General features: G+C 37.1%; 4 protein-coding genes across 4 annotated transcripts; all 4 read right to left on the bottom strand.

The window, feature by feature from the left end:
• Positions 1-1,322: 1,322 nt before the first annotated feature.
• On the bottom strand, positions 1,323-4,992 carry LOC147552539 (nucleotide-sensitive chloride conductance regulator (ICln) family protein). The gene is made up of 7 exons (XM_086665359.1): positions 4,560-4,992; positions 4,347-4,470; positions 4,033-4,144; positions 3,353-3,412; positions 3,199-3,252; positions 2,984-3,078; positions 1,323-1,601 (listed from the first exon to the last, which is right to left on the bottom strand). The coding sequence occupies exons 1-7, from the start codon at positions 4,724-4,726 to the stop codon at positions 1,530-1,532; spliced, it is 684 nt and encodes a 227-aa protein (XP_086521485.1). The 5' UTR covers positions 4,727-4,992; the 3' UTR covers positions 1,323-1,529.
• Positions 4,993-6,446: 1,454 nt separating this feature from the next.
• On the bottom strand, positions 6,447-8,553 carry LOC147552540 (small ribosomal subunit protein uS15-like). The gene is made up of 5 exons (XM_086665360.1): positions 8,318-8,553; positions 8,122-8,194; positions 7,902-8,040; positions 7,619-7,805; positions 6,447-6,731 (listed from the first exon to the last, which is right to left on the bottom strand). Exons 1-5 carry the CDS (start codon positions 8,338-8,340, stop codon positions 6,698-6,700), a joined length of 456 nt encoding a protein of 151 aa, XP_086521486.1. The 5' UTR covers positions 8,341-8,553; the 3' UTR covers positions 6,447-6,697.
• A 6,546-nt stretch (positions 8,554-15,099) lies between these two features.
• LOC147552541 (putative calcium-binding protein CML13) lies at positions 15,100-15,989 on the bottom strand. Its single transcript, XM_086665362.1, has one exon. It carries the CDS (start codon positions 15,786-15,788, stop codon positions 15,345-15,347), a length of 444 nt encoding a protein of 147 aa, XP_086521488.1. The 5' UTR covers positions 15,789-15,989; the 3' UTR covers positions 15,100-15,344.
• An 806-nt stretch (positions 15,990-16,795) lies between these two features.
• Positions 16,796-20,934, bottom strand: LOC147552542 (uncharacterized). The gene is made up of 7 exons (XM_086665361.1): positions 20,748-20,934; positions 19,885-20,418; positions 19,621-19,784; positions 19,393-19,473; positions 18,331-18,406; positions 18,158-18,250; positions 16,796-17,238 (listed from the first exon to the last, which is right to left on the bottom strand). The coding sequence occupies exons 2-7, from the start codon at positions 20,399-20,401 to the stop codon at positions 17,072-17,074; spliced, it is 1,098 nt and encodes a 365-aa protein (XP_086521487.1). The 5' UTR covers positions 20,402-20,418; positions 20,748-20,934; the 3' UTR covers positions 16,796-17,071.
• Between the last annotated feature and the right edge of the window lie 1,567 nt (positions 20,935-22,501).

The raw sequence follows: 22,501 nt of genomic DNA on the forward strand, positions 1-22,501 counted from the left end.
CACCTCCATAAATTCTAAAGGCACTCCATTTTTAGGGAAGATGACGATCGAAATTCTAAAGCCACTTCAAAAATGCAATAAATTTTAAAGGCACCTCCATAAAATTCTAAAGGCACCTCCGTTTTTTAGGAAAGATGATGACCGAAATTCTAAAGGCACCTCCAAAAAGTAACAATGCACTAAATTCTAAAGTCACTCCTGTAAAAGTTTACGATACACTAAATTCTAAAGGCACTCCCTCAGTTTTCCTACATCCCTACCAAACAGTTAAAAGCTTAATTTCACATGTGAAAGAATTGATTTTCTTACCCATTAGAAAATGTTGGATTTTCTTACTCACACATTCTCACGTAACAAACGGACCCTAAACTAATATTGATGGGCATTACTGGGACAGACCAAAATAGAAAGAGGACACTAAAATGGGACAGACCAAAATAGAAATTAGGCATTCTTTTTTGGACCGAGGGAGTACAAAAATACATATCTTCAGTCTATATCTTCATTTTAATAGTAAGATGGGGTTAGTCGCACATTGGTTGTGAGAGAACACCGACCGCAGTCAGCTTTACAGCAGTAAAGGAAATCTCACCTTTTGGATTAGTTTTCCTGAGCGAGGATAGACCCTAGAGCCTAGACCGTTTTGAGACAAGGCCATAAACCAGTGCCCCACGTTTATAATAACTAAAGTCATATTTGGTGTGCAAGAGTAGAAACCGCATTTCAAGATAGTGTTTGGTGCAGAGAACTTGATCAAGAATCACATTTTAAATGTTGTTTCCTACACAGGAATCTTCTAAAGGGCCAGTCCGGATTTAATGTGTGGGGTGGATTTGCAATTTGCTTACTTTTAAAATCTTCAATCAAATAATTTACAAAATAAATGTATATTTTTCCAAAAAAAAAAATGTATATATACTGATCTTGTTCTCTACCAAGCCAAACAATAGAGTGAAGTATTTCAATTAGTAACAGCACATTAATTGATCGTTGTAGCAAAATAGATATATTTATAAGAATGAAATGAATACGAGAATATCTATATGACTATTTGAGTTATGGTTCTTTGGCGTGAACCACAAGACAAGACAATACAACACAACTTGCAACATGAACTGAACTATGTAAGGTTACATATCCTCTTTATAACTAGACACCGCTCCCTTGCAACAAAAAAAAACCTAGACATGGCTCATTGTTATCCTTTTACCCATTGTCGTGTGGACATCTCTAAAGGGTTGGTCATCAATAGCGTTATCCTTCAACCTACCAAATCTATCCTTACAAATACTTCAAAACAAAATATAATTAGAAGAATGAAATGAACATAAGAAAATTCAACCGGTTGCTTTACTTATAGTTCTCTACGTTCCCCCCATTAAGTTGTTCAAGACACTGCAGCAGTTTACAGTAGAAAGTGAACACTGTAATATTACAAGATCTCTTTGTAACTAGACACGACCCAGAATTTGGGAACGATAAAAATCACTGACGATAAAGAAAGAAGGGAGAAAATAATAAGTTAAAGCTCACTGTTGTCCTCTTTCTTCCTCGCGTGTCGTTTCCTCGGCATCTTCAAAGCGTTGATCATTAATTTGAAGCTGTTGTATATAAGAAAAATAAAATTAATAATTATAGAAGAGAAATATATGAAAATAATTTTAATTAATAATAAATTACATACTGAGGTTGTGTTATTTGTTCGTTTTTTTTTTTGTTGAGTAATTGACTACGATCTACGTTAGTCGTTACAGAGCATTGATACATTGAGACGATGTGGTAAGCACGATAACTGCCGAAATACTACCGGGCCTAAAGCCCGACAAATTAAATGGCCTATAGCTTGACGAATTAAATGGCCTAAAGCCTACATAAACTATTTCATTTATACCCAAGTTCAATATACCAGGATTTGCACTTCCGTGGGTTCGGTGCACAGTATATGCACTGACCAACTGGGCTACCAGTGGTTGGCGTGTTATTTGTTCGTTATTTCCTGTATATGAATGTGTATTTTGATTTTTAACATGAGCTCATGCACATGATTCATCCCTGTTCACTAAAATAGAATCTTAAAACAATTCAAGTTTCTCAAACGCAGACGTATTTTTGAGCTGAAAAGAAACACAAGTGTGACTTGAGAGGATTAAGTGTTTGAAGATCGATCTAACTCTATTTTAAAGAAACAAACATGCAAGGAAATAATGTTGAACTAAATTGCACATTTGCACGTAACTGTAATTCAGACAAATTAAAAAAAGCACACAACCTAAACAATGATTAGTCTTCGTAGTTGTACGTTTGTAACTTATAAGACTTTTGCTACATGATAACATTATAACTATTCCCGTCTACCTTTAAATCTAATTAGATGGTAGAAATTCAGTGAGATTAGGGATAACTTGGACGGTGGGACGGGCTTAGCCCATCTCCGACTTTGCATAGCCAATTTTCCTTAATATTTTGGGTGTCCGCGAGTCGGGATCGGGTATCGGACTATCAGGTTATCTCCCACCCCTAGAAATAGTATTGCCATAATGGGACAGTTAATGCCAACCACACACACACATCATGAAACTCAGTCCTTCACAAGTATATTGAGATTTGAGAATGTGTATTAACTAAATGATAAGATGACCTAAACCCTTGTAAAGTTCTGATTATTTCGGTGGTGAAGGTAAGTGTAGCTTCCATTTCAGAAGGAACTGTATTTTACTTCACTGAAGCTCATTATATGTAATTTCTAGATATATCATTATCAGGCAGATAAGACTGACTAAAGCACATGCAATCTTTAGGAAGAAAATCCTGTAATAAACCTTCATCACTTTTATAACTGTTCAATGTGCTCACTTGAGTTGAATTTGAAGTCCAGATAAACTCAAGAGTTAACTTATGATTATAAGTAGATACACACATACAACACTAGATAGTGATACCAATAATCCCCCATCAATAAGAAAGTACATATGAATTTGCGTACCTCGAGCACGGAATGAGATATGTCATGATCCCCATTTGAATGACCAATGGGGTTTGCACTATTTTCAGATAAGTTCCATTCAGAATCCCCTTCAGCTGAAAATACCAACAATACATATATCAAAGAATCAATATTAAATGTATAAACTGTAAAATAAGATCGAAGTTGGAAAGAGTCTAATCTTGGTATAACTCAGTTGTGGGCATGTGGCATACCATCTTCTACCATCTGATCAGCACTAAAAATCCAGTTGTGTTCTTCTTCTTGTTCTGAAGATAATATAAGTTAAATTGTTATCACGAACAGTTCAAGTGTTCAACCCACTTTAGTTGCATTCATTATTTCATTAGTATATTGTAGTTGACTAACCTTCATCAGGTTCTGGGTTCAGCTCAGCACATTCACAGAAGATGTCGAAAAGATCATCCACTACCAGATAAAAGACACTGGGTTAAGGGTTTTCCATAAAATAGCACCTAAGAATAAGTATTTCAGCATTATGATAGGACAATATCTTTCTCACTCGTACTTTAACTAGCTATCAACTTGATACAGGAAAGAATAATATAAACTCTAATCATGAGAGAGGACAAAGAATTAGTAATAACTGTTCTAAATACATTGGAACGACTGCATCTTATATATAGGCATGGCCTTACTCCAAACTCTGAAAGATGAGAGAGGGGAGATAGAATTACTAATAATTTTTCTATATACTTTACTACTGCCTCTTACTTAGAGGCTTGGGGTCTTATGGGATCCACAGATGTAGTGGCTGATCAACCGCTTTTTCTTCCACGATGATTCGGATAAAACCGAGCTTTAGTGGAAGTGAACAAGATTATACAAAGGTGAAAGGCTTTATTATTAATAAAGTCAAAGGAGGTTATCCAGTAACCATGGCAGGTTTCATTACGAATATTGAAATTCACTTTCTAAATTCTAATACTAACATTTGGATGAATACCAAGTCGAAAATGTTGGTACGAGGACCAAGAAAACTTGAAAATTGTTAGGACAAACACTACAAGTTGAATATTAGAGGATACATTGGACAGGATCAGATGGAATAAGCCTCATTTCAGTTATATTTGACAAGTCTAGCGGCTCATTAGTTTCTTCATCGGAGTCTTCCTCGTGTTCATCAGCTTCAGTCTCAATCTGTTCGGAAATAAAAAATACAAGGTCAGTAATAAGATTAGTTTATGTCTTCAATTCATTCTTCACTAACTAATAAAACCCATGATTTTCATTCCATGAATAAGCTAAACAATAAAAACCTAAACCCTAAATATCATCAAATTATCAAAAATCATCTTAACCATAGAACAAAATCATTTAAACGGAAAGAATTTAAGTATACCTGAGCGTAGATACAGGGAGAGGAGTAAGCTTCGGGATCTCTAGAAACAGCGTGGAGAGACACGGACAAGAAATCAACAGCATAACCTTTTTCTCTCTCTACATCGCTCAGCCACACTACTTTTCTGCAGAAAATCTCATTGAAATACTTACTAAGTTGCAGAAAAAGAATGAAAGAAGAAGAAGAAGAAGATGGAGTAGAAATGTAACTTACTTGGTAGATATGTAAAGAGTTCCGGGAGATTCAGGAGCTCGGTTACCGAGAACAATGGCAACTCCAGACTGAACATGCATCAATTCTTCGCCGTTATCTATGTCGAGAACTGGTTCTCCTGCACCATCTCCGATTCTCTCTGTGAAATTCCTAAGCCCAGAAACCATTTCTTAAACCCTAATTCTTCTCCTCAGTTCTGTCCCAAGTGTTTTACGACTGCCGTTAAAGCGAGAGGTCCAAAATAGACTCTTTCTCACTAAAATACCTCGTGCTGCATACAATGGTAGTGTTAAGTTTGTGGTCATGATATTCAAATCAATTTATATTTTTTTTTAAGAGAGATGATATTCAAATCAATTGAAAATGAGTAGAACATACCCAAAACATTATATCCTCATATTTATATTCGTAGTTGTTAAATACCTCTTTTCTCATGGGACTATTCTCCCATGATGTGTGACGTTCTTTGGGAGCATTTTTTTTCTTTCTGGATGACGTGGTACACCGTACACGTGTTTGCCTAGTACATATATCATGTTAAGTTTACGAACATTCAACTCAAGATCAATTGTCAATGAGTGGAAAGGACGACGTTATATTCTTCGTTACTAGGTATCTTTTTTCTCATGTGGGACTATTTTCACAGCAAAATCCTATTTTATTTTCACTCGAATACAAAATCGTTTTCTTCCTAAACTAATTTTTCGTGTTCTCGTCATAATGCTAAGTAATGCGTTATGAACAAGAACAACGTGATAAAGTTGTATGTAATACCTTATGAGCTTAAAATAAATTCGGAGTAGTGTAACAAAATAAATTCGCCTTCTTTCATTTTCGTTTGACAAACTTACAACTCTTCTATGTTGGTTGTGGTGGCGATGGTCGAGTTGTGGTGATGATAGCTTGGTGATAGTGGTGGTGGCATCGTGGCAGAGGTGTGGTGTTAGTGTACTAGAGGTACAAATACGATGGGTGTGATGGTGGAAGTGGTGGCGATGGTAGTTATGGTATTGATGGTAGTAGCGATATAATATTACGCGGGTAGTTCTAAGGTGCCCCCTGTAAGTGATATAGGCGCCTCCCCCTGGAGGCAAATTTGAGAGAGATTTTGTGAAGGAAGGAGGCACCTATAACACTAGCCCCCAATAAAACTGCCCATATTTCGATGGTAGTAAATCTAGTGATCGCTAACCCTTGGTTGAAGTATTAAGAAGTATAGTCTTACACCTTAGAGATGAAGGATGCGAAGCACGCTGACAATTCAAAAAAAAATTAGCGATTGCTGTAGAGCAGTGTGCCATGAGCACAAACAATTAGTTTTGTTTCGACCAAGAACAAAATGCAGGTGGAGTCATACTCTTAGCACATGTAGTCGTCAAGACACCAACCATATTTTACCAGGATCGCCCACATGCATAATATATTAATTTTGGACATGTAAGTACACCAAGTATCCCCACATGCAAGTACACCAATTACCAGTGAAGGTTTCACAAACCCTCCAAAAAAATCTCAAAAGCCAGTTCTTATAACTCGGACTTTGATCCACTCTCCCAAGCGACACCGTTATCATAAACCTTCATCCTGGGGACGGATTCCAGAAGACCCACCCAAAAGGCATTGCATGCCTAAAAGACTTCGCACTTACTAGGTTTGAACTTGAACTTATAGTCCAAACTTCGAGCACTCTCCCTAGGGCATTGACAAAAAGTGTGATTTGGAACTATCATCTCTTCTATGTCAATATTTACTCAGCTGCAGCAGAATCAATTAACAGCTACCAGTGGCATGACTAGCACATATGAATAGGTATAAAAATAAAAGGATGACAAATCCAATCAAGGGTAAACATTAGACCAATAAGTATAAAACTGGCATGAGATATAATGCTACAAAACCTGAAATACTAATTGTTTGCTCATAAGAAAGTACCAAGTAATGTATGACAAAAAAACATAGATAATCAAATAGAGTTGAATTTCTTGTTCTTCTCCTAAAAAACAAAAACAGAACACTCATTTGAAGAAAAAGCTTGCTCCTAACAAAAGCAATTCATCTAGCAAAAGGATTAGCTAACCAGTCTTCAAGTGCCATACTTGAAAGAGCAGGTACATCTTCGGAATAAGTAATCGAATAACCTAAGCCACAAGAGTGCTAGCGGTGGTAGATTCACTGCACCAAAGTAATAGATGATAACGTAAGTATTTGGGAGATAAACGAAAGCCGCAAGCTGGTAGCCAGAGCACATAAACAGTATCACACTAAGAATACCAAAAAGATGCATAGAAAAAGATAATTGAAAGGAAAAATGCATTTCTATAAACATTCAATGCTTTACCCATTTGCAATTCTAAACCATTTATGCAAATGAAACGATAAGTTCTATAAATCAAACCAAGGAAATCAATACTTTTTTTGTGTTCATTATATGCAGAAATCGGATTCTTTAACATTTGAATAGCAAGATACTAATCTTGAAAAAAATCAGGTACAGACAGTGTTAAACCACAACAGTCATGAAGTAGGATTCTAAACCAAAAAAAAGAGTCAGAATACAAATTTTTGTTATAAAAAATGCAAAGACTTCCGATAACAAAAAAATCAGTTGTCTAACCCATTCCCGTGTCATTGCTCCCACCTATTCAACTGTAACGACAGCACGCCCGTAACCCTCTCAAACAGAACCTATCAAACTCAACAACTACGCTGGAACTCCCTCTTAACGTCCTAAAACAAGTAGCTAGTTCTATTTTCCTCTGTTTTCTGATATTCGTGACCACTATTTAACATGATCATTCAAATGAACGAAACAATTAACATATTAACTATTATATTGATTCAGGAAACAATGGGAGATGCCATTACTTCAATTTGCCGAGCATACACATACCCCACACTTAAAAAGCATATCAATAACCACAATAAACATGAATTACGAATATACGAATTAAGGGATTAAGCAGTAAGGAAATAAATACAACCCACGAGTATTAAAACGAAATCTAACAAATAGAACAATTGCAATGAGTTTAACACAAACTAAGATAAGAAAGACTTACTATCTCCAGGAAGGTACCAGCTTCTTTGTCCTCTTGTAGTAACGAGCAAGTCGGTGAATCCTGCTTTCAACAAGAATCAATCGGAACTTGGAGTCCTTGTCCTTCCTGTTCCTCTCCAAATGCTTCCTGATTGCAACAGCCTTCTTGATGAGATGGTAAAGATCCTCAGGAATTTCAGGAGCAAGACCTAAAAAGACAATTCAAAACACAAACAATACCAAATAAAAAACTAATCTTTTCAAAACCCAGAAATCAAAACTCAAAAATAATTAAGAAAACAAACCTTTAGCCTTGAGAATACGCAATATCTTGCTTCCAGTAACGCTCTTAACCTGAGCAATACCATGAGAATCACGAAGAATAACACCGATCTGAGATGGAGTTAAACCCTTCTTTGCAAACTTGGTGATGTTCTCTTCAACCTGAAATAACCAATAACACATTTTTGAGTTAGGGTTTCAATCCATTAATGTTAATGAAGATTAGGGTTTAAAATTACTTACATCTGGTGATGAAATCTTCAACCAACTTGGAGGAGTCCTCTTGTATGGCAGAGCCGAAGAGGACATACCCTTACTGTAAAAGAGAAGAAGATAGAGAAAAACATAGTTTCAGGTAAGTGAAAAATAAATCAACCGAAATGAGAAAAACACCATGAAAACCTGTGAATCAATAAGGAAGTAGAAGATTGAAGATTACCCTTTAGAGTGCATACGACCCATGATTGGAGATTGAGGTTCTCTACTGCTTCTGTAAAAGCAAACTCACCTTCAGATACTGACCGATGAAACGCTGAGGAAAATGAGAAGGTTGCTAGGGTTTGTCTTTTATACTGTGGAATTTCTTCAAACCCTAGACTGGCTTGCTATTGGGCCGGGTCGGGCACCTAGTCTTGGGCACAGCAAAAAAGACCCGCTTTGCAGATGATGAGGAAAATACAACTACATTATGTTAATATTATACCCCATAATTTTTTTATGGGTGCGTCTATAGGCGCCTCCCAAAACTACTGTAGGGGCCTCCCCTCTGTAGGCGCCTCCCTAACCGACTATAGGGGCCTCCCGAGCACCTCCCTCTTCTCCTCCTCTTCTTCGTTTTCCTCTTCATCCCTCTCTACTTTCAATCTGAAAATTAATCCCAAATCTGAAAATCAACCAACTAAAACTCATTCATCTTCAAAAAGATTTAACACAAAAGATTAAACACAAAACGATAATCCATTTTCTATCTCCTTTGGCTTCTTCCTATCTATCTTAAACCATCTTAAACACAAAACTGAAAATCCTAGATTGACCATCCAATTTCGAAAATTTGGTGAAAAAAACCCTAGATATGTTGTCCAATTTCAAAAATGTGAAGATTTAAAACAAAAATTAAGCAAAAAAAGATCCATTAATCTATAAAAAAAAATCAAACCAACAATAAGAAATAACCAAATCTCTATATTTGAAAGTGTAAAAAAAAATGTGGATTTTGATTGATCTTAACCTAAACTGATTGGTGATGAATCAAAATGCTATTTGATATTAGAAACAAGTTTTTGGAAGTTGACGACTGTCGGACTCTCCAGTCCGATTTGTTTCGGGCTGGGCCAGTCCGAAACAAAGTTGTGAGCCTCAGACTGGTCTGCCCGAATGGGGGGCGCCTATAGGTGTCGGGTGTTGACTGTTGGTCAAACAGCTATGGGAGGCCCCTATAGCAATTCGGGGAGGCGCCTATAGAGGTGCCCTTTTTTTATTTGGCTCAACTCTGAACCTGGAAATATAATCCTCTCTCTCTCTCACTCCCCGTAACAGTTTTCTGTAAAACTCCTTGATCGTCGTTGCTTCTCCAGCGAAGGGTTCTCCCTTCGCCGGAACCCTTTACTTGTCGTTTATAATAAATTGTTATTTATTTTGTTGGTCTTTTAGGGCATGTTTAGTTGATCTATAGGATCTTTTTTGTTATTTTCAAATTTCTTCCGGTTCAAGTGTTTGATCATGGACAATTCATTGCTGCTTCTTCAACAACTCACTTCTCTCTTCATTTAAAGAGAAATCTCAGGAGATCTGGACTTACTCAAATTCAAACTCATCATGTTAAACTTAGGTTTGAGAAGATAGGGAGATTTTGCTTCTTCTGTGGGATCTCTTGGAGATCATAGTATTGAAGTTGTGGAAAACAAAAATTAAGATCGGGCTGAGACTCAAGCTTCGGGTTGCATGGAGGAAGATGCTGACTTGACAATGGGAGTCGGATCCCGACCGGCGGCCAATGGAGGTTCTCCGATCAATCCAGTTTGTGGTGGGGAAACGGTTACAAGCTTTGACCCACTCAAAGTTAGTTACTCAACTACATGAACCAATGGAGGAAGTGGTGGAAATGGGTCATGTACTCATGAGAGTGGGGGAACCACTAAAGGCACACATAAACTATTGTCTTCTTCATATGTACTAGGCATAGGATTATTTTCTTTGTGCTTTGTTCTTTTTTTTAACTTCTTATTGTAATCCATCTTGGCTTTGTCTAATCAATGAAGTTATCAGATTCCAAAAAAATATTATACCCCAAAGTCTCCAATCTTTCGGTGTTCTGAAATCGATGTTTCAAGTTTTACAAACTATTTATTCTTCATAGAAAACAAAAAAAAAAAGTGAGGATATGCCAATCTGCGACTACTTTAGCTCTTCTAAAATCGTCCAAAATCGACACAATTACCACTTCGACATCTTGATCCGCCCACTTATTTGAAAATACTAACTTTTTTTGTTGAAAGATTTGAAAATTCTAATTGGTTCTTAATGTTACATTTTACTTCAATCTCATCCAAGGAACACATGGATATGATTGACTATTTCATACTTTTTTGGGAGAATTTGACATACACCCCCACTATTATATGAATATTAGGACTACACCCCCACTTTTTGAAAACTTTTGATATACACCCCCACCTGGACGGAAACCGTCAACTCAGAGTTAAGTTGGGTGTGTGTGAAACACACGCGCCAACCATGACGATTTTACCCTTTTGTAGTTGTTGAAATATTTTGAGCGATTTTGACATACACCCCCACTATTATATGAATTTTTGGACTACACCCCCATTTTTTGAAAAAACAAAATTTTTCAATTTGCCCTCCAACGATCATCTTTTACCTCTTTTCTTATAAACTTATTTATCTTAGACAATCCAAAAGATCAAAGCGAAAGAACTTTCGCTTGATATCCCAAATAGTTCCTCCCATCTTTTCTATAGTTTGATATCTCAAATAGTTCTTTCGCTTTGACCTTTTAGCTTGTCTAAGATAAATAAATTTATAAGACAAAAAGTAAAAGATGATCGTTGGAGGGCAAATTGAAAAATTTTGTTCTTTTCAAAAAAATGGGGGTGTAGTCCAAATATTCATATAATAGTGGGGGTGTATGTCAAAATCTCTCAAAATATTTCAACAACTACAAAAGGGTAAAATTGTCATGGTTGGCGCGTGTGTTTCGCACACACCCAACTTAACTCTGAGTTGACGGTTTCCGTCCAAGTGGGGGTGTATATCAAAAGTTTTGAAAAAGTGGGGGTGTAGTCCTAATATTTATATAATAGTGGGGGTGTATGTCAAATTCTCCCTACTTTTTTTTGGGGTTATTTACCTAATGGGCCCCTACTTTGTGACTAGCTTCCTGCCTAGTCCCCCACTTTACGAGAAATATCCATATGACCCTCTTCCGTTATAACACCGTCACTCTCTCTCCTCCATCATGTTTTCTATCTCTGCCAAGTCATGCCACATCATCTGTTACGCCACCTCATCACCTTCTCCGGCAGGGGTTGCCGGCCGGCGACCTTCAAACAAATTTTTTTTCTCTCTTTCTCTCCCTCTCTCTAACACTACTCCGGCGAAGGTCTCCCTTCGCCGGAGTAGTGTCAGAGAGAGGAAGAGAGAATTTTTTTATTTTTTTTAGTTTGAAGGTCGCCGGCCGGAAATTTGGTCGGCCGGCGACCCCTGCCGGAGAAGGTGATGAGGTGGCGTAACAGATGATGTGTCGTGGCGTGACTTGACTTGACAGAGAGAGAAAACATGATGGAGGAGAGAGAGTAACGGTGTTATAACGGAATGGGATCATATGAGTATTTCTCGTAAAGTGGGGGGCCAGGCAGGAAGCTGGTCACAAAATAGGGGCCATGAGGAAAATAACCCTTTTTTTTTTTGTTGAAAGGAGACTATTTCATACTTTTTTTTTTGTTTTGTTGAACTTGTGAACGACTAACTTTCTTTTGTTGATAGTGTACCTTGTGAACGACTATTTCATACTTGATCTCAAATTATATCAACTCAAATTATATCAACTCAAACTATGACATTGGAGAACTTGTGAACGACTAACTTTCTTTTGTTGATAGTGTACCTTCTTTATGATGGAATTCTAATGGAAAGATAATTTCTTTGAATAGCCTAGATTTAATGACAATCAAAAGTTATCTTTGAAGAAGTTCAAAATTTGTGGAGCGGAGTTAGACTTCTTTTTTTATCTTTCTTCTCTCGCTGGTATTGTAATAGGAATCTCATTGTAATAATTTAGTGGTTATGTAGTTTTAATGGATTTTGCATTTCAACAAAATAAAAAAACTAATTAGAATATTGGAGTAATATTATAATATAGTCGATGTTTTGAAGAAATAAGGAAAAATATCGAGAAGAAAGTTTTGGGTGGAAACAATTTTTTTTTTTTGTTCCCTCCAAAAACTACCCAGATTTAATGTTTTTATTTTCTTTCTTCCTCCATCTTCCTTCCACTACCATCAACTCTGGCGACCTCTCTCATAGTTCGGTAACCTCCACCATTAACGTCGACAAACTCCGCCACCCAACCGGTCATCTTCTCTCTCTCCTTTATCTCACCACTCTCTCTTCTTTCTCTATTTGTGCATCCCTCTCTTTCTCTCTCTAAATCTGGCGAACGGGAGAGCCCCTTCGCTGGAATGTCCAAATCCAGACGAAAACATCTCCTCTGGTTTTCCAGACGAGATTCCTGGCAAAAGAGCTCTTCCTTTCGCCAGGTTTAGAGAGAGATGTAGGGAGAGATATATATATATAGAGAGAGAGAGAGAGAGAGAGAGGAGATAGAGAGAAGAGAGAAAGAGGAGAGAGCGAGAGAGGAGGAAGAAGTCGTTGGCCAACTCAGACGGGCGACATTCTTCCAGGGACTTGAAAGGTGTGTCGGGGAATAGCTTTTGAGTTCTCCCGAAAACTTTTCTTGTTCCCTAAAACACCCCCTATAATATAGAGTGGTTGGTTCTGGCTCTATTTGATTCTACCAGAAAACCAATCAGTTTTATTCTACTCCTTATAAAACAAATGCTTGAATAGGCAAACACATTTTTGTAATAATAGCGTTTAGCGAAGGTGTGTTGCTTGATAGGTTGCACCACAACAGAGAATATATTTGTAATAGTTGATTGATGAATACACCAGGGAGCACCATACCCAACTGCTTAGCTTTGAGTGGTGAGTGAACACCCAAATCAACCATTTGGACAAGTCATACAAAAACAAACATTCTGGAATTGATTCAATTCAGACCTGAGTCAAGTTCAAATCTGACAGAGAAAAGAATACCTAACTCTACTTTGATCCACCATTTTTCACCAACGTCAAGTGACAACAACAACAACAACTAGGGGTGTACTCAAGTCGAGCCGAGCCGAGTAGTAAGATGTTCAAGCTCGGTTCGTGTATTTGACTGTCGAGCTCGAGCTCGAGCTCGGGCTCGTTCGAGTAATTGTCCACTTGTTCAAGCTCGGTTCGTATAAGTTTGAAAGAGCTCGAACTCGAGCTCGCATTGTTTTAAGCTCGTTTATCAAAATACTTCAAATTAAAATTTTCTAAATCATCAAAATACTTCAATGATCATTTGTCACATACAATAATAATGATTAATGATTCATATTCCGATAATTTTTTAATGGTTGATATTTCATGTACAAGTTTCAATACTAATATGTAATTATGTACTATACTATTATAAGAGTATGTTAAACGAGCTGTTCACGAGTAGCTCGTGATACACTAAAGAATGTTCAAGCTCGGCTCGTTTATGTAAACGAGCTTGATTTTGAGCTCGTGTTAAGCTCGGGCTCGTTAATATTCGAGTCGAGCACGAGCAATAGTCGAGCCGAGCTCGAGCAACTCATTAAGAGCTCGGCTCGTGTACACCCCTAACAACAACAACAGAAGCAGTAGCAGCAATATATCTCAGTAGCTCCACTTACAAGCTTAATAGCTGCAAGTAAGATTGTTACTGCCTTCATGATCCTAACAAACACAACTCAAATTACCATTCTGCAAGTATTAAGAACTTAACCATGCATAACGTTATTACATCTCGGACAACAGAAATTGCATCAGGAACCTGTCACTACCTTCCCGATTTCAACATTCCCTTGTACAACAGTTCCCAACTTACTCCGAAATCATCCCTACTTGCAGTACTGTGTCTAACATTTATCGATTTTTGGAACGATGTCATGAACTTCGGATATATCATAGATCATGAATATAACTGTGTAACATTACTCTGGAATTCTCATGTCATGATTTGTTAGGGCAATTGAACAATGAAATAGTCACAGTCACTAAAATGAAACTAACAGAGGGTGAGGCCATCACAAGGATAATCAGAATACTAGAAACAAAAAAGGGGTAAGTAATTCTCGTAAAAATTAGTGTCTAAAGATGTTGATTCGAAGAACTGAAATCAAAATTTCAAACAAGCATAGACAAGTGTTTGTGAAGTTACAAATCAATATAACAGTTCTGCGTTCTGACATCAAGTTCAAGGCATAAGATACATCTTTGCCTTTTCCTCCTTTCGTTTTCTCTTCTCTATTTAAAATGAATATTTTTTCTAGTAATTTTCTCCTTTTCTTATTGGCTACTCACAGTTACATCAATGGGTATAATCTGATGTTTTGTAAATGAATCTAGCGTGCAAGACTTGAGCAAAATAATCGTATTAGGACAATAAAATACTATCTTTAGATTCTTTACAAATGACCTAATAACTTAAACAAGAAACTACATGTGTATATGGTGGTATCCCTACTTTAACCTTTTTCCACTCATCGTATACAACATCTCATATTGGTGACGAATTACTAATACGCATTTGCGTGCCCATGTTACATCGTCTCTTTCTAATCCATCCATATGGAAGTAGGTTGAAATATACAATATGGGCACACGCCATAAGGAGAGCCTGGAGAGAGTTCAAAAAGTAACATTTTCTAAAGAAACATATGACTAACACAATTAAGCAGAAATTTTGCTTGGAAGATACTACCATCGGTTAATATAACAATATTAGCACAAGCAGCCGATCAGTAAATTTGGGAACACATCGATAATGAACAATAAAAACTACCCTAATCCAATGTAGTTGATATATAAGGACTCTAAATCACTGAACTATATCTTGTGTTTTGAATCCTAAATTCATCAAACAGATTGATCAAAATCATAAATTTCATTAACTTCAAAATACTGTTATGCACACAAACAAACCCTAATTCAAAACAGGGAAAAGAAAAACAGTAAAATGCAACAACTTTCTCAATTAAAGGTCTAAACTTTTCAAGCCAACGAGTTAAATTCAAGAAAACATGAAAAAAAAAAAAAACCCTAAAAATCTCAAAATTTTCAAAAAGAAGAGACAATTAGGGATAGGGTTTACAGTACAAGTCGATTTTGATTTACTTGGCGACCATCCGGGTGATGAAATCATCGTAACGAATACGCCCATCTGATCCAACATCAACTTCACGGATCCATTCATCAAACTCAGCTGGATCAAGTTTCTCACCGATGCTAGTAAGAACATGACGTAGATCAGTAACAGAGACGAATCCAGTTGAATCCTTATCGAGAACTTTAAATGCATCACGAAGTTGACGATCAAATGGTTCAGGTTTCATGTGTTTGCTCATTAGGTCAAGGAATCGAGGGAAATCAAATGAAGACGTTAGATTTTCTTGAGCAGCGATTTCTTTAAGTTGAGCTTGTGTTGGATTTCCTCCTAGAGATCTCATTAAAATACCTAATTCTGATGCTGCTATTTTGCCATCACTATCTGTATCAAATAGAGTAAAAGCTTCTTTCATTGAAGCAACTTGATCTTCGCTTAGATCTTTACCCATCTTCTTCTAAATGATTAGATCTCTCTCTAAAACTCTTGTTTCTCTCCAGAGAGAACTCTTGTTTCTCTCTCTAAAACTCTTGTTTCACTCTATAGATTGAATATTGTTAACAGAGGGGGGGAGAAAGAATGTGAGTGGGAATCGTTGGATGATACTTGTTTTGTTTCCTACTTTCGGTAGTGTTTTTTAATTGAAAAGATTAACAAACAAGGAGATTAGTTTCCGGATTAGTAGCTTAATTATTTTTTAACAATTAATTGTCAACCTAAAGTTAATTCCGTTTTGGCCCTCAATTTGGGACCAATTCAATTCTAGCTACCATAATGTTTGGCGGTTCGATTTAGGCTCTAAAGGGAAAAAAAAAAATTCATCTTTTTCGTGGAAATACCCTTAGGAACAAAAAGGAATTAATCCCATATCTACATCATTTCCCATTCTCTTCTCAACTTCATCTATCTCTTCTCCACCTAATCTCTCCCTCTCTCAATCTCACCTTTCTTCTCCCACAGTAGATCGTCGGCCGGTAAATTCCAAATTAGGACCTTCAACCAAAAGAAAATTTGTTGTTTTTATTTCATCTTCCTCTCTAGCGAAGGGGAGAAGCCCCTTCATCGGAAAGGTCTAGTTTACCAGATGAAACCAGATTTGGTTTTGTCGAAGTCTGGTACAGACAAAACCAAATATGGTTTCATCAAGGTTTGGTTTAGTCAAGGTTTCATTTTGTCGCCAGACCTTGAATGTATGGTTCCAAGACGAAACCAGACCTTTTCGCCTTAGGGGCTCCCGCTCTTCCCCCTCACCGGAGAGAAAGAAGAGAAGAAGAATATTTGAAAGAGAGATATGGGATTCAATAAGAGTTAATCAAGGACAAGGAGGATTGAAGGGGGTTAACAAGGAAAACATCTTCGAGTCCATCTCTCCATATTCACAAAAGGAAATTCATGGTAATAGGCTTGAACTAGAAGGGATTAAAGAAACTACTGAAATAAGTAGTAACAATCACATGCAGAATGAAATAAAACAGTCATATAATCATCTCCAGATACAGACACTGGTTTCAAATATCTGAATCCGATTCTTATGTTACGATTATACATACATATATGTTCTATTTTTCTGATGTTTTAACCCTCTGTGGACACTCCTCCTTTTCGGGGAATAGGTCCTCCCGAAGGGTGGTGGGGTTACCTTAATATTAGTGGTAATCATTCGAAAAGAAACAAAGTAACTCCAGTTGGGGCTACTATATACCCTGGGAAGCCACAAACCTGCTAGCTACTGCTTCAAGCTCTTCTTCCAGAGGAAGAACTACCATGTTGGGAATTTGATACTCTTCCGCTCACCCTCTCGAGCTGGTGTTGGTGCTGCTCCTGGTGGTGCTGCTCGTTTGAAGGAAGAGCCCAACCTCTGCCACCAGCAGCTTGCTCCAGATGCCTACTGCTGCTGGGTCCTGCAACCGTTGTACCACATACATATATACATCAAAACATGAACCCAAATATACATAACCACTGATAGTAATACGCACAGTTTCATGTTAGGCCCTTCTTATCTGGTGAGCTACCCAAAAAACAACACGAGATCCACAACTGAGAGAAATAGTTCGTATAAGCACATTTGTGTATATAGTCATTCTCTTGAGGAATATGCCGCACCGGAGTTGGTTAAGCTACACGTTTGAATACAACAATTCTTTCCAACCAAACACAGCCTTAATATACTTAAAGACTGACAACAACCTAAATCCAAAATCTTTTTAACTACTTAAAACTTCCCGTTCATACTACGTACTAGGCTACTAGCTACTTCAAAAACTACTAAGCATGCAGAAGTAGCGTCCCCCGGTAGTATAGTTATACAGAGCCCACAAAGAGTACATAGCTCAAGAATTCTAGCGTATAGTATCTTCTATATATCAACCGAATGCCTTCAATTTATATTGTCATCATGTATATACCATTAGCAAATATGAGTTAATGACTTCCACCAACACTCTTGTATCACTACTTTCACTAACATTAGTATAAAAGAAACACTTGCAGCATTCACAACTAGAGAATGACTTGAAATATCAGATCCCAAACAACACAATTCTTCTGATATCTTTAAATTTAGCAAGTCACCACCAATACTACTTACGTATCTCACTTATTATCTGTCTGCCTAGACCTCTTTTCAGTAATAGTTTTTTAGTTGCCACTTCAAATCTCAGCTCAGTTATACTTTTAGCTAACCTTTGAGTTGGAAGTGTTCAGAAACAAGGTCCAAATCATTTTAAATTTTGCAACTTCTATTGTTTTAAGAGTTCATATAAAAAAAATGGTGGTTTAATAAAGAAAACAAGCATTTGTCGACATAACGATTCTTACCAGGATTTCCATGCACATCAAGCCCCACGTCCCATCCAGGCAAGTGCTGTCTAGCACTTCCCTTCCAAGCTTCCTCGAAAACAGGAAGTTCATCTGGTAAATGAGATTATATCAGTCGGCACTGAATCTCAGATTATCAGCTGTTAAAAATCAGATATTTGCCTGGATCATACCTTCATCCAGATTATGTAAAGTTTGCATTGTGTCCACCTTACCATCTGGGTTGAGCTTTCTTGTCACTGAATGGCCCTACATGAGGCCACATGATTATTTAATGTTATGCAATAAAATCTAACTTTCATAAGCACATATTTGCAAACTTAAAATAGTTAAACCCAAAAAGAAACAAGCTCTATTTGAGGAAATGCGGAATATTATTGCTTCCACCAAAATGGAGTACAAAGGGAGAAATGTAATTGCCTCATTGCTACAGACTTACAAGCTAAAGCAACTTAGCAACCACAAACAGAAAATGTTTACTTTGTACACCACAATTTGGAGTTCACTAATGCCACTTGTTAGTATAACAATATTTCAAAATATACAATTTTACACTATATTTCATCAGTATAAACTAAAAATTATTGGTATATCAGTCTCTTTCATTAAAAACCCATTAGAATTTAGTAGGTAGGTTAGGTATAATTCACTGTGGTTCCAGTTCCACTCTCTCGATACTACTACTTCAGTGATTATAATAAACTAGATGACCAAAGTTCTTTCGAAGAAATAAAGATAAGATAAGCATGAATAAATATATAAAATTAGAAGAAAATCGCAGCATCAAGGTTCATGCATAATCAGCTTTAAGTTTTCTGATCAATAAGATTGAGACAAATCTGACAATTACTTCACCGATACCTTTCTGCTCTACATTGAGAGCCAACAATGGAGGACTCGTGGTTAGCCATGCCACCTGCTGATTTCTGTTAAATATATAAGACAAAAGCCATGGGCTAATTGGGATGTTCTTATTTTTCTTTACCTAATTTTGTGTTGCACCAGAGTAAAGCCAGGATATGGCCTAGCATCGTTTCCTACTTATGTTTTGCATTTTTTATTTAATTTGGATGCTATTATTTTTTCTGTAAGCCCTTATAATAGGCTGATTGGGAGGTCTCCTGGGATGATAATTACTGAATCCCTTAGCTTTGTGTTGTCGTTACTTATTAGCATGTTGACTGCTGAGAAAAGAAAGACAATGTGATGGCAAAAGAATAAGAGCCAACAAATACCTTATCGCGAAGTCCCTTAGAAATCCTGTGGGTGGCTTTACCGGTAGTAGTATCAGCTTCTTTACTCTCTTCCACCAAAACCTGTCACACAACAGAAAAACATTAGAACGTAGCAAAAACAAATAGCCGTTTAATCTCTCAACACTTCAAACCACCTAAAGTCACAGCCAAACAGTTTTACAAGTGAAAGAAAAAAAATCTAAACTTTAAATGACCATCTCTAATTACCCCATCACTTCCCATCTTCCTAGAGGTGGAGGAAGAATAATAAGCACCATTGACACCGCCATAAGATACAGTCGAGCTCTGAAAGGAGAAACTTTGCGTCTGTGGCAGTGTTCTATCAGTCCTGTTATTTTGATTCCTATACTGCAAAAGCCTGTTCTTCCTCTCTGCAAAATAGATACCAATTCTCACAACAAATTCAACAACAACACCACACAAAAATCATGTGAAAACTGAAATAGCTAAAGAATCATCAAACATATGTACCTTCAGCTGCATCGTCTGGGTCCTCAACGTAAGGTTCTCTGGTTGATCTAGAATGCTTTCTAGGATTCTGTTTTTTCTCTTCTATTTCTTCTTCCTCCTCTTCCTCATCGGAGTTTATTTCTTCAATAACGGGTCCTCTCGGTCTATTTTCCTGCGGGGCTTGATCTTGTATGAACCCAGATGCTTGTGCATTTCCAAATAAACTCGGAGTAGGACAGAACATATTCTGGCCGAACACACTCTGACCCAACATACTCTGGCCGAACACACTCGGACCCAACATACTCTGACCAAACATACTCGGACCCAACATGCTTCCGAATGGGCTCCCAAATGAGGTTCCAAATGGACGAGCGAAGAAAGGATCGTCAAACGGATCCCTTCCTCCAAATAAGTTAGAAGCTAAACTCTGTGGAGCCCCAAAACCCCCAAATCCCCCCAAACCACCAAAAGGATCACCAAATCCGAAGAAATCATCTCTACCTCCTCCTCCTCCACCTCTTCCTCCTCTATCCATTTTCTTATTACTAAACCCTAAAAATTAATCATCATCAACAACAACAACAGTCATGATGCTAGCTTAAAACATGAAATCACAGAACACATCAATAATAAATCAACAATCAGGGAGCATTTCGTTCAACGTACAAAAATAAAACCTAAAATAGATATCAAAGGTTCATAATTGATTCTTTCAAATAACAAACTCAATATCATATAACTTAAATTTTAGGGCAATCTCTCAAAAGTGATTCTATTTAAGAAACAAAAACCAGAGTTGACATATAACCAAAAACGGAAGACGATAAACACAATTGAATCCAATTGTGGTTCAAAGTGATGAAATAGAATTTCGATGTTACCTTGAAGATGGATCGAATTAACCGTCTGACACGAAAAATTTTAGAAACGAGAGAGAGAGAGAGAGAAAGAGTGAACCAGATATTGGGACCAAAATATGTAATAGAAGGTTTTCTTCCGTGTGAAACATAGATAGATGGACGACGAGTAGTCCTTTACCTGTCCTGTCCGATGGGCCCGTATGTAAAGAAGTCGGCCTGATTAAATCATTGTTTGCTTAATTAGTTTAGGTCGCGGCTTTGGCGAATAAAGAAAATTCTCCAGGGAATAAATTCTCGAAGGAATTCAGATTTTTTTTTAAATTCTCCGGAGAATAAATTTTTATGAGGAATACAAAATACATTTTTTTTGAAAGTTCTCCTCTATCTCATCTGTTCTCTCTGCCACTTCATCTTCTCGCCACCTCATCATCTTCTCCGTCGAAGGTCGCCGGTCGGGAAATTTCCCGGCCGGCGACCTTCAAAAATAAAAAACTTTTTTTTTTCTCTCTTCCTCTCTCTCTCTCTAACACTCCGGCGAAGGTCTGTTCATGGACAGACCGGACCTCCGGCGAAGGTCTCCCTTCGCCGGAGTGTTAGAGAGAGAGAGGGGAAGAGAGATTTTTTTTTTTTTTTTTTTATGTTTGGAGGTCGCCGGCTGGAAAATTGGTCGGTCGGCGACCTTCGCCGGAGAAGATGATGAGGTGGTAGAGAGGTGATGAGTTATAACATCTTCTAAAATTAGAAGCCCCTTAGCAATAAAAAAGAAACATAAAAAGTCAGTCTTATTTTACTAGTTTTAAGAAAAATCTTTATTCCCCGGAGAATTTTCTTTATTCCCCAAAGCCGCGACCTTAGTTTATTAGCCTAATTTATTGTTACATTGTTTACAACCATTATTTGCAACAAAAAAAAATATACAACCACTAAGCAAATTATGTTACGAAAACATTCTCACAACACCATTTTTTTCTTTTAAAAGAGAAAAGTAAAGCGAATCAAGTTGCACCGAATTAAGTTGCATTACAAATGTTACTTGCACATTTTAACGATAAAAAATAAACTTTTACCTGTTTACTGTTGCATGAATGTCTGACAATCAGTTACTATCTGTGGGCAATGGTCATTGTAAATTAAAAAGTTATTCAACCGGCATACCCACCTATATCAAGGTGGTGATTGTCCTACTGGAGTTTTTTTTTTTTGTTGAAAGGGTAGAATATATTAACTAACACAAAAGAGTCTTATTACAATACAATTTAGAAATCATAAACGGTACATTATTCCAAGATTGGTTCATGTTCCTCTTTCTCGCCCACTTCGCCAACTTGTCTGCAACTTGATTGAACTTCCTGTTTGTGTAGGAGAATTTAACTTTATCCAACCGTCGCTTGATGTCCTGAATTTTCTTTATATGAATTTTGGATTGCCATTGAATTTCATTACTTTGATTCTTTAAATGTTGTATGATATTTTTATTATCACTTTCAATGATAATATTTTTATATTTGTGGGATTCAGCCCAAATCATGCCATTTAAAATAGCAATAGCTTCGCTCTCTTCTGCGTTTCTGCTCCTAGAGGTTGTAGCACTAGCTGCAATAAATTTGGATTCATTGTTATGAACAACCAGGCTCGTTCCTATGACATTATGAATGTTTAGGAAGGAAGCGTCTACGTTGATTTTTAGCGAGGAACTATCTGGGGGGTTCCATTTTCCTGTTTCTATGTTGGTATTTGTCGGATTAACTTCTGTGTATTTAGGGAAAGTGGAGATC

The sequence above is a fragment of the Eschscholzia californica genome, unplaced genomic scaffold, assembly GCF_041429995.1.
Source record: "Eschscholzia californica isolate CP2 unplaced genomic scaffold, dmEscCali1.0.p SCAF_3, whole genome shotgun sequence".
Lineage (NCBI taxonomy): Eukaryota > Viridiplantae > Streptophyta > Magnoliopsida > Ranunculales > Papaveraceae > Eschscholzia > Eschscholzia californica.